We start from the raw sequence: 12,004 nt of genomic DNA, 5'->3' as shown, positions 1-12,004 counted from the left end.
CTCGCCGCCCGCCCGGAGCTCCCCAGGCCGATGCGCAGGACCCGGCCCGCAGGCTCTTCGGAGGGAGACGGTGGAGGGACGGGTGAGTCCGCTGGGCTCCCGGGAGCGCGGCGGGCGGCGGGCCGCGCGGTCAACCCGCCTCGCCACTCTCCTCAGCCCGCCTGCACAGCGAGGTGCGAAGCGGGGGCCACTTCGCCGCGCTGGGGATTTTCGTGGGAAATGCGCTAAAGCTCCAGGAGCGGAGCTCTGCTCCGGGGGAAAGACAACGAGCGGGACGCGGGACGGGGGTTGCTGCTCCAAACTGCAGCCCGCGGTACGAACTTAAAACACGCACTGACCGCGGTTTCTGCTAACTACGGTTTGCTGGCGGCGCTCACTGCTAGAAGGCTCCCTTCTGCTTAGTCCAACTGTAATTCTGCTAAAGTGACACGGAGTTAAGAGTGAATGAATGGTGGACAGCGATCCTGTTAATTTAATTACGCATCAAATATAGTGCTTGCAGAGAAAAAGTGTGTGCATTTCTTACACTATATACCGTCCAGGGCTTTGGGTACATGTAGATAACAAACTTTACAAACAATTCCAACTCATTTCGAGCATGTTTCCACCTTCTTGCTCACCGGACCTTCTATTAGAGTGATTTACAAGGAGCTTCTTTGAAACAGTTTCAGTTCTTCTGTTTTCTTTTTTTTTTTTTTTCCACAAACGAGGAGTTGCCAGAGAGGCAGTGAAACGAACAAAATGCCCTCGTCCTACGTCTGCTGAGAACTCTAAAAGTTACTGTTGATCTGATAAAATCTTGCTTAGCAGCTACTTCAAGTAACCTGTGCTTCTGCTCCCAGCTTGAAGTGTTGCCTGTTTTCTCTGGTTAGGCATTGTGCCCAGCCCCAGGAGTCCTTATTTCGTTTACATTCTTATATTTATTTGTCACTCTTATATTTATATATGTATGCATACATACACATTTATTTATAAGAAAAAAGAGGACAAATAACTGCCACAGATAATGCATCAGCTACCTACACCTTGTATGTCTTTCACTACTGATTTCTTTGTGTTTTCTATACCTTTCTCATACTTTCTGAAGTTACACGTAAAGGTTTAGTTCATGACTAGTGAATAACTTCACCCGAATATGGTCCCAGACTCAGTTCTGTGTGTCAGAAGAAGCCAATGCTTTTCAGTGAGATTCGGGTTCAAAATTAAAATCCCACTTAACAGTTTACAGACTATCAACAACCACATTAACTGAAAATTTTCACTTTAAGTTTAGATAAAAGATCTTGTAAATTGATGTATGTGACAGTGTTTTTACAACATAAAAACTTCATCAAATTTCACATTTATATATATATATTTCTTCAATATTTGACTAAAAGCATCATCAGAAGTATGAGCCCCTATAGCTAAAATACAAGCCACTGGAGATGCAACCTAAGTGAATGAAAAATAAGATTATAAATAAAGATGAACTTGAAATCTTCCAGTCCCACTTCATGGCTTGAAATGAGCATGTCAAGGAGATACCTGCAGTCACATGTTCACTGCAGTGTTACTTGCAATAGCCAGCTTACACATCCTGCCTAGTTCTTCAGGGAATAAGTGGATAAAACATGGTCTGTGTGCACAGTGAAATGCTATTCAAGCTTTTGGAAAGCACAGTTTTGTCACTGGTAACATGGATGAATCTGCAGGGCACTATGCTAGGTGAAATAAGCCAGGCACAAAGAGACAAGGATCATATGTTCTCAAACACCACATGTCCTCACTTGCATGTGTGGAATCTAAAGAAATCAGACTTACAGAAGCAAAGGGTAGAGTGGTAGTTACTAGAGGCTGCTGAGCGCAGGAATGGGCACGTTGGGCAAAACGTAGAAAGTTGCACTGAGGAGGAATGAATGATGAGTTAGCTTGATGCAATCATGTCACAGTGTACACGTGTCATAATATCACCATGTGCTCCATCATTATAGGTGTTTATATTGTCAAAATGTCCTAATAACTTGGGTGAGGATGATTCACTTTCATGAAGGTGTGTTTTTTAAATAAAAGGATCCATCTGAGGTTCGTTTTAAATAACTTTTGGGGGCATTTCAAGCAAGTAGTTATTTTGAGGATTAAATGAAATAAAAGACCTAAAGCACTCCATGTAGCATGAGGTACATAGAACAAATGCCAAAAATGTCAGTAATGTATGAATTAAATCAAAGTTTTAGTTCTAAGTTAGGTACACTCATACACATGGCCTAGCTTTGAGAAGTGGACTCCGAAATGTTCCCCAAGGTAGATTAGAGCTGTTGGTACTAGCTCTAACCTGTGGTGCATTGCCCTCCTGTTTTTTTTTGTGGTGGAACCAGGGATGGAACTCAGGCCCTTCTGCCTGCTAGTCAAGCGCTTATTCTATTGAGCCGTCTCCCCGGGCCCCTTATTTTTAAATGTTATAAATAAAATATTTTTAAGGAAGCTTTATTACCTATGTATGTATAAGTAACTCAAGACAAGTTCTTTTCACTCAAAAAATGAGGGGCAATGTCAGTCTGAAGGTTAGATGTGCTTTCCAGAGTCACAAACAGCTGCATGCTCTCTAAATTCCTATCAGTTCATTAAGGCAAGTGAAATATTGAAAATTAACCTTTTGTTTACATTTAATCATCATAGAACATTCCCGCAAATGGTTTCTGGGTTAGCCCTGCCTTTGGCTTGCACTGTTCCCTGAGGAGGTCACTTAGTTTGCTTAGGGTGCCACCACTGTGTGTTGAATTTTCCTTCTTTACATGAGAGTCTGAGAATCTTACTAAGACTAAATCACATTTCATATCATCTCTTAGGTCCTTTGTTCATCAAATGACACCATGTATTTTCTATTGACTTTGAAAAATCTGTACATATTAGCAGGGATATGATGTGTCTTTTAGAAATAATCAAGATATGTCAAATAAGTTATTGCTTAACTGTGCATACGTCATTCCATTGAGGATTATTCTGAAGAACTTGTAGTCATTTAACCAGTACTACCAGAAGTGGTCAGCAGGGGGAGCAAGAGGAGTTTTTAGTAATTGTTGGTTTTCTTTTTGTTTTCATAAACTCAAAAACAAGACATGAGTAAAAGCGAAGATGAACCTCCTCATGAACTTGAAAATCAGTTTATATTGCGTCTGCCTCCGGTAAGAAAATTTTGCATATCAGAGGAATATCTGCAGACCAAAAATGTACTTCTTCTTTGATTTGTCAACATTTCTTTTTCAAGCTTTTAAAAATTCAGTACATTTGTTCTCAGCAATCATATTCTGTTAAGCAGCCCAGTTCTAGTATGTGTCCTTCTAGCACACTTTCTTTCGTCCTGTGCATATCACGTAGTATGTGGGTTAATTTTGTGGCCAAAGGGCTGTGACAGTGATAGGGCCAGCCACTTATCATGGGCACTAGCAGCCTGTTTGCTGGATAGCCAATACTCTTCTAAAAGTCTTTGTGTTCTTAAAAGGGACAGTAAAAATGACTATCGTCATATCTCCTGCAAATTTATCACCTTGCAAAGTTATTAAAGTGTAGCTTAACATTGTGTTTGAAATTCTTACCCAACTGAGAACTAGATTCAAGCATTATTTAGGATGATATGTTATGGATTGCATTCAGAAAGATATTTGTCTGATTAAGGTTAATTAATATGCCTAGTGAACTGTATCTAAGCTTTTCCTTAGTGCCTGTACCTTAAGGGGAGCACTGAGTGGCAGAAATGTAGAACTGACAGATGGCACTAACTAGAACTACTAAAAGACAAACGATGAAATTAGGGTTGGCTTCATCCTAACTTGAGGCACACAATGCAGTTTCTCATTGTCCATTGTTGGTAACATTTTGGACAGACAAGTTTGCTTTAAGAGAGGATTCTTTTTGGTATATCTATTAACTGCTAAATAGACAATACGAAGTTTTCGATTTACCTCTTTTTTAGGAACATGCTTCTACTGTCAGGAACATAATGCGCTCTGGAAGTGCTGCCAGGAAGGATAAAATAAAAATCGACTTGTCTTGTAAGTGGTTAATATCAATTGAGCAATCATTTATTAATATTTTTGTTTTGTTTTGTACTGGAAATAAAGCTCAGGACCTTGTGCTTGCAAGGCAGGCACTTGTGCCTCTGAGCTACATTCCCAGTGAGAAATCATTTATTTAAAGAATTTCTATATGCTGAGCAGTATACTAAGTGTTAAAGACATGAAAAAGAATAGAAAGTGGCCTGTATCTCAATGGAGTCACAGTTTAGTTTAGTTATTTTTTATTTTACTTTTTGGCAGAACTGGGGATTGAACTCAGGCCCTTGCACTTGCCAGGCAAGCACTTATTCTACTGAGCCATCTCCCCAGCCCTTGGACTCACAGTTTAGAGTCTTGAGTAAGTTACACCTTTTTCAAGGGGAAAGGAAGTAGAAATCATGCAACTTATGGTAATCACCACAGTGTACATAATGAAGAGCTTGGATATCACTGTAGATTTTTGTTCAGTTGGTAACCTCTTGCATATAAGCTTTGTGATTTCTGAATGTCAACATTAATCTTCTCCACTCCTATTTAGCTGATGGACGCCATGCAGTTGTTGAGGTAGACAACGTCTCACTATCTGCTAAACTGGTTGATTTGCCATGTGTTGTGGGAAGTCTGAAAACTTTTGATAGAAAAACCTTTTATAAAACAGCAGATATTTCACAGGTATGAATTTTCCTTTTCTGGATCTTACATCCTTTGAGGAATTTCTTCCTCCATCCTTTTTTCTTTCTTTCTTTCAGTAGCATCCACTTGAATGGCTGCCTGCCACTTATTTCCATGTCAATTTCACAGGAATATAATGGCGCGTTTTTGTTCGATGTTTGATCTTTAGCTTTTACTACCACATTTTATCCAAATGGCTTGCACTGCTCCCTGTTTGCTATTTATAGTGGCTTTCATTAATGTAGAAATATGAGCATCTGGGATTTTCTTCTGAATGTTTTACAGATTGCTTCTTATATCTTTGGGATGGATTTCTTATTTCCTCTATAAGTAAAAATGCTAAGATATATGTATTTTTCAGTATATCCTCTCTGCAGTGGTAAAAACTGTAGTTTCAGAATTCACAGTTGACAAACAGTGCTGCTGGGAGAGAAAAGAAAGGGAAGGAAAGAGGTAGAGAGGGAGGGAGGGAAAGAAAGAGGGAGGGAGGAAGGGAGGAGGTAGAAATACAAGGGGATATGAATGTACATTACACAGTACTTTTTTTTCTGGAAATTCCAGGATGCTGGTGGCGATTGCCCATAACTCAGGATTTGTTACCATAGTTAACACCTTTGTCTTTGCTAAATGTAGATGCTTGTGTGCCAACCTGCTGGTAACCTCCAATCTTCTCCGGAAAAGTCAGTTGCCTCTGCTGATCTTAGTGGAACCAGGAATGAGGAAAAAGAGGTGGATAAAAAATATACCTGGAAGCATGGAAGTAAGTCACCAGCCCATTGCTCATTACAGCCTGCTATATTTGTCTGCTGAGTCCTAATTTCTTACGAATCAGGGTCTCTTGCCTGGTTCATTTCAGCTCGTATATACTTATAAAAGGCAGGGATGGCCAACTAGCTCAGTGGAATAAAGTACCTGCTTAGGCATATGCAGGGGCTGGGAGTTCGATCCCCAGGCCTGCCCTGCTAGGCCTGCCCCCAGGGTGCGGAGTACACTGAGACAGTGCTGGAGACTGGGTGTGGTGGAGCGAGCCTGTAATCCCAACACTTGGGAGGCTGTAAACAGGAGGATCACTATGAGTCTGATCTATGCAGTGAGACCCTGTAGACTTTATCCTGAAATACAAAAAAAAAAAAAAAAGGAGAAGACATATCATGAGCCAGTGGCTCTTTATCAAATTTGGATAGACACTTGACTACCATCAATCTTGTATGGTTCACCCTGTTGTATTTGTTTTTAGTTACTCCACCACTTAAGAATGTCAGAAAGAAAAGGTTCCGGAAAGTAAAACAAAAGGTTAGTCTCATATGTGTGTGTCTGTTTGGTGGATTTGAAGAGGATCATGAGTGGAAAGGAAAGAGAGAGTCAGTTGGGAGTTAATTTGTTCATTCATTTATATGTTCAGTAAACATTTGTTGAGTGTGAGTTGGGAATACAGCATTGAATCAAAACAGACCAGATCTTTGAGTGTATGGGTCTTGTCATGGGATCTGGAAGGATCATGAATTTGAAACTTCTGTTCATCCCTTTAGTTTTCAATTGTAAGATCTAGTTTTAAGGTGAGTCCATCTAGAACCTGAGAATTGGGAACCTTACTGTAGGCTTGTAGAAAGTTGGGCAAAATACAAAAGTACTATGGTTTGGCTGCTTTGTTCAATTAAATTTTTTATTTTGAAATATTTATACAGTCACATGCAGTTTAAGAACTAAAAGAGACTCAGTACCCCTTATAAGATTTTGCAAAACTATTGTAATACCACAAATAGGAAACTGACATCATTAGAATTTACCAATCTTAGTGAAATCATATATTTGTGTGTGTGTGTGTGTGTGTGTGTGTGTGTGTGTGTATGCACGCTTAGGTCTATGCAGTTTTATCCCAGATGTAAGTTCATGTATTCATCTACACATTCAGGATACTAAGTAGTTTCATCACTACAATGATTTCTTATCCTACTCTTTTATACACCTCTGATCGCACCCCTAGTCCTTAATATCTGGTAACCATTAATTTGTTCTCCACTTCTGTAATTTTGTCATTTGTAGGATGTTATATGATAGCTTACAATGTCTCAGATTACTTTTTCTACACTCAACACAATTTCCTCAAGATCCATGCAAGTTTTTCCTTATGTCAATAGATTGCTCCTTTTTTAAATTGTGGGGTCATATTCTATGGTATGAATGTAATGATTTAACTCTGCGTTCATTAAAGAGCATCTGGGTTGTTTCTAGGGTTTTTTGTGTATTTGGTACAGTGTCTCACTGTATAGCTTGGACTCAGAGTGATCCTCCTGTTTTCAGCCTCCCCAGCATTGGGATTACAGGCAAGTGCCACCACTCTGGGTCTTGGTGGGCCGGCTCAGCGCGCCCAGGGGCAGGGCTGGCAAGGCATGTGGCGCCGGGGATCTGACTCTGGTTCCTGCGCTTGCCTAAGAAGGCCCTTAGTCTGCTGAGCTATCTTGATGGCTTATTGTTTCTAGTTTTTGACTACTTTAAATAAAGTTGTAGATAGCTTTTTAAGTGAATATAACTCTTCATTTGTCTAGGATAAATGCCCATAAGTACAATTACTGAATTGTATGCTAGTATATGTTGAGCTTTATAAGAAACTGATGTGAAGATTGTACCAGTTTATATTTCCAGCAATAATATATGTGATTTAGTTTATTTATCTCCTGAGTAGCATTAAATGTTGTCACTACTTTTTATTTTAGCCGCTGTATCACTACATTCTATCACTACATCGTGATAAATGTATACTAATTTCATTGTGATATTAATTTAGATTTCCCTAATAGCTAATGACATTGAACATGTCATAAGCTCATATCATATCATATCATATCATATCATATCATATCATATCTATCCATCTGTGCTTAAGTTAATTGTTCATGCCTTTTGCTCATTTTCTAAAATGTTTTTTTTATTGTTGAGTCTTAAGTTTTTTTCATATTCTAAATATTACTGTTTTGTCAGATGGTTTACAAATATCTTCTCCCAGTCTATAGTTTTTTAATCTTGTTCATAAAACCTTTCAAATGCAGGGCCAGCCTGATAGCTCAGCAGACTAAAGCACCTGCTTAGGCAGAGTGCAGCGGCTGGGGTTCAATCCCTGGCATGCTGTGCTGACCCTGCCCCCGGGGTGTGCGGAGCCCGCTATTGAGACTGGGCATGGTGGTGCGCACCTGTAATCCCAGCACTTCGGAGGCTGAAAACAGGGGAATCACTACGAGTCTGATCTACATAGTGAGACCCTGTAGACCCTGTGGACACCGTCCTAAATACAGGGAAAAAAAGTCAAAACACTTTACTTTTCTTTTCTTTTCTGTTTATTTGTTTGTTTTAGACAGGATTCACTCTGTTTTGCAGGCTGGTCTTGAACTCGCCTATGTAGACCAGGTTGGCCTCAAGCACTCGGCAACCCTCCTGCCTCGGCCTCCTGAGGGCTGAGATTACAGGTGTGTGGTGACCATGCCTAGCACAAGTTTTTAGTTTTTATGAGGTCCAATCTATGATTGTTTTCTTTTCAGGATTTTGTTCTTTTGTATTTTTAAGTTGAATTTAAGAAATCTACCTCATCGAGATCTGGAAGACTTTCTCCTGTTTTTTTTCTGAAAATTATATATTTTTCATTTTTAGTTAATTTTGTAAGTAAAGCATAAAGCTTAGTTCAAGTTATTATTTTTTTTGTTTAAAGATATCAGGTTGCTCCAGCACTGTTTGCTTTCCTTCCTCCACTATATTGTCTTTGCACCTTCACCAACACTTGCTTGCATGCATTTGTGTAAGCTGATTTCTGGGTTCTTTATTCTGTTCCACTTGTCCATGTGTCAATCTCTCCACTTATACCACAGTGCAATCGTTCTTGAAATCATAAGATTGATTGCTCCCACTTCATTTTTTTTGCCAAAACTGTTTTAGAGGGGCCGGGTGTGGTGGCACACACCTGTAATCCCAGCACTTGGGAGGCTGGGGCAGACGATTGCTGTGAGTTCGAGGCAAGCTTGGACTACATAGTGAGTTCAGGCCAGCCTGAATTGCCTAGTGAGACCCTATCTCAAAAAGACTGTTTCAGTCATTTTGGAACTTGTACCTTTCTATATAAATTTCACAATGAGCTTGTCTATGTCTTGAAAGTTTTGGCTTGATTTTTGATAGGAATTATATTTAACTTACAAACCAATTTGGGGAGAATGAAGTAGACATTTTTACTATTTTGAATTTTTCAGTATACACATTGCCTTGGCTTTGTGCTCAGTCAATCAACAGCACTTATTGAATGCCTACTGAATGTAAAACTAAGTCCAGACTAACTGTAGAGCTCTGTAAGTTTTATGGAAGTAGAGCAATCATAAAACACAATTTTGTTTATTCTTTCATTGCATAGCTCATTGATTTCAAACAAAGAAATAAGCTTTACTGGAGTACAGCAATTACACTATAATTTCATTATTTGCTTTTAGTGTATTTTAATAGCTAATTAGTTTCAAAAAATGAAATAAATTATAAAAGTTACTTCTGAGTCTTCCTTCTCAACTCTCATCTCTACTTCCATACACATATACTAGATTTAATTCACTGAGAAAGGAATTCATTGTTTTTTGTCCAGCAATTTCTAGAGCAAAAGATACAATATTCCAGTCTACTCTTTTTTTCTGATTTTATAGCCATTCATTGGGAGCCAGGATTCACTTTTATCAGCAGTTGTTTGCAAGGTCTTTTTTTATATATATACTGGGGATGAACCTCAGGGCCTTGCACTTGTCAAGCAGGCGCTTATGCTGCTGAGCTACATCCCCAACTCTTACAAGATCTTCTTTCCCCTCAAGGTTTTAAAATTTATTTTTGTCATGATGACTTGGTTACTATGAAGATAATTGTCTAAAACTGGATTCAAGGGAGGTTTTTTTTTTTTTTTTTTTTTTTTTAAGCTGGCTCAGCCTGCTCTTGGGTAGGGCTGTGTGGTACCATGCCGGGAACAGATATGGGGTCCCTAGGCTTGCCTAAGCTTGCCTGAGCAGGGGCTTTAACTGCTGAGCTGTCTTGCCAGTCCCAAAGGAGAACATTTAGCTAAGATCGAGTTTTTCTATAGGAGTTTCTCTAATAATAAAGATATGGGGATGTAAAGTCTGGGAATTTACATATTTAAATGAAACTGCATCTACATAACTGAAAAGGTATGATAGCTTTTTGTCAATAGAAATCATGGCAAATAATAATTGAGACCTAAGAATTTAACCTTTCAAAGAGGCTTTTACTATAGAACTGCACAATGAATAGATTAAATGTCTCAAGTAATTTAATTGGGAAAAATAAGCGAACTGTATAAAATATAGACCATAGCTAATTTAGTCCTCCATAAATTGCACTACTTAAAGTAGAACTTCGATCAGATAAGCAACTAATTGGCCTAATCATTTGAACTTATTCGTATGTAGGAAAAGGGGATTCCTGCAATATGTAAGGTGTTAAATGACATTACTGATAGTTCTTCTCACACTTTGCTTTAGTACATGGAAGCTCCAGATGTGGAAAAGGAAGTGAAGAGATTGCTGTGTTCTGATTCTGAAGCTATCAGTGCCCGTATCCTTCATACCAGATGTTTTCTATGTAGCCTGCTCCACTCCATATGCATGTACTGACAAACTTAACTTCTGGTATTGATGTGCGAATTTGGATGTGTAGAACTTGAGATTTATTAGAAATGTAACTTTCTAGCTAGGAACAGTAAATACCTGTAATAGGTATTATTTACTTGCATAATTCAATATAAGGTACTTCTCCACACTCAGAATAGGTACAAATGACCAAAAGTTGTACTTAACTAAAAAGCAATTTCAGCCAAAGGATCTCTTCCCATTCAACTATGCCTTCTCCTTTCCCTCTGCATTTTCCTTAACAGCTCCCTCCTTTCAGGATGGGAAGTCATTACTGATGAAGAAACCAAGGAAATAGAAAGTCAAGGCTACGTTCCAAACACGCCATTGTCCTCAGCAATGGGTGCTTCCAAGCAGGGTGATACCACATCAGGTACTTGAGTAAAGGCAGAGCAGAGGCTTTAGATGGACCAGATATTGACTGAATGCCAAAGATCATTCTCCATTGACTCACAGGTCAACATCAGAAAAAGGATGATATTGCCTCTCTTTCCTCTTACTGACCCCTAGTACTATAAAGGTTTTAGACTGAAATTCTAATTTCCCATCTAAGGGGCTGGGGAGATAGCTCAGAGGAATAAGCACCTGCCTGGCAAGTGCAAGGTCCCAAGTTCAATCCCCAGCACCAAAAATAAATAAACAAATAAAACAAAATAATGGAAAAAAAGAATAAGATTACTCACTGTTTAAAAATAAAATGAAATAAAATGAAATCTTCTAATTTCCTAACTATCCTTGTATTCAATTTCCTATATATTCTTAGATTGTCTAAATGTCTTGACCATTGAATAAATAAATGGATGTCAGCATTTTGTATTTACTGTCCTTGTTCATGAAGAGAATAATCTTCCTGTAAAAAAGATGATTTATAGAATTCACTGGTTATCCAGTCATTTTAAGAGCAAAAAGTGTATTTTTTGCTGAAATGGGCACTATTTGCAGAAGTGCACATGTTTCACTTTCCTTTTCCTTAAAACCAATAGAATTTGATGTGCTTCAAGATACTTTCCGTGATTCTAGTAGTAACACACATGATGACGAGGATGAGTGTGAGGAGAAGGAGGAGGAGGACGATGAAGATGACGATGAGGAGGGAGAGGAGGATAATGACGATGACTTTGAAGAGGCTCTGGAAAGGCAGCTACGGGCCAAGATTATTGAATATAGTCAGCATAAGACAAAGGAAGGTGCCAGATCAGTAGGTAAGTCAGAGGGAAAGATACACAGATGAGACGTGGGAGGTGACAGTGCTAAAGACTAAGTCTAAGCACACTGAAAGCAAAGCTATATAAGTGAAGTTCTTGCTCAGATGTAGAAGTCTAATTGACTTGGGGACCTGTCCATTAGTTTAAGCTGTTATTTGATACATACACCTCTCTCTCTCTCTCTGTTAGTCACAGAAATTCAGAAAAATATTCATTTCAAGGAGAGGAAGATCCAGAAGATTCACAAGAAAGCAGAAAGACAGAGGAATATTATCAGAAAAGTGGAAAGCCTGGCCCTCAAGGTAAGTTCTTGTTGGCTGATATAAGGAAATACTGACATTTTACTTTCAAATATTCCTCTTTTCTTCTTCTTCTTCTTCTTCTTCTTCTTCTTCTTCTTCTTCTTCTTCTTCTTCTTCTTCTTCTTCTTCTT

General features: G+C 38.9%; 1 protein-coding gene across 2 annotated transcripts in view; it reads left to right on the top strand.

Annotated features, from left to right (window-relative positions):
- Positions 1–6: 6 nt before the first annotated feature.
- Positions 7–12,004, top strand: part of Taf7l (TATA-box binding protein associated factor 7 like) — a 17,167-nt gene continuing 5,169 nt past the window's right edge. Inside the window, exons 1-10 of one of the 2 annotated variants that reach the window (XM_023703477.1) lie at positions 7–82; positions 3,097–3,164; positions 3,953–4,031; positions 4,573–4,706; positions 5,340–5,466; positions 5,944–5,999; positions 10,220–10,292; positions 10,626–10,739; positions 11,350–11,568; positions 11,761–11,873. In XM_023703477.1, coding sequence (XP_023559245.1) covers positions 31–82; positions 3,097–3,164; positions 3,953–4,031; positions 4,573–4,706; positions 5,340–5,466; positions 5,944–5,999; positions 10,220–10,292; positions 10,626–10,739; positions 11,350–11,568; positions 11,761–11,873 — 1,035 coding nt within the window. In that variant the 5' untranslated portion in view covers positions 7–30. The remainder of the gene's footprint in view (positions 83–3,096; positions 3,165–3,952; positions 4,032–4,572; positions 4,707–5,339; positions 5,467–5,943; positions 6,000–10,219; positions 10,293–10,625; positions 10,740–11,349; positions 11,569–11,760; positions 11,874–12,004) is intronic. The other variant, XM_023703478.1, reaches the window with a different exon arrangement.

The sequence above is a fragment of the Octodon degus genome, unplaced genomic scaffold (genome assembly GCF_000260255.1).
Source record: "Octodon degus isolate 3935 unplaced genomic scaffold, OctDeg1.0 scaffold00171, whole genome shotgun sequence".
Taxonomy (NCBI): domain Eukaryota; kingdom Metazoa; phylum Chordata; class Mammalia; order Rodentia; family Octodontidae; genus Octodon; species Octodon degus.
The sequence above is the reverse complement of the archived record's forward strand: the minus strand, read 5'-3'. Positions and strand labels throughout refer to the sequence as shown.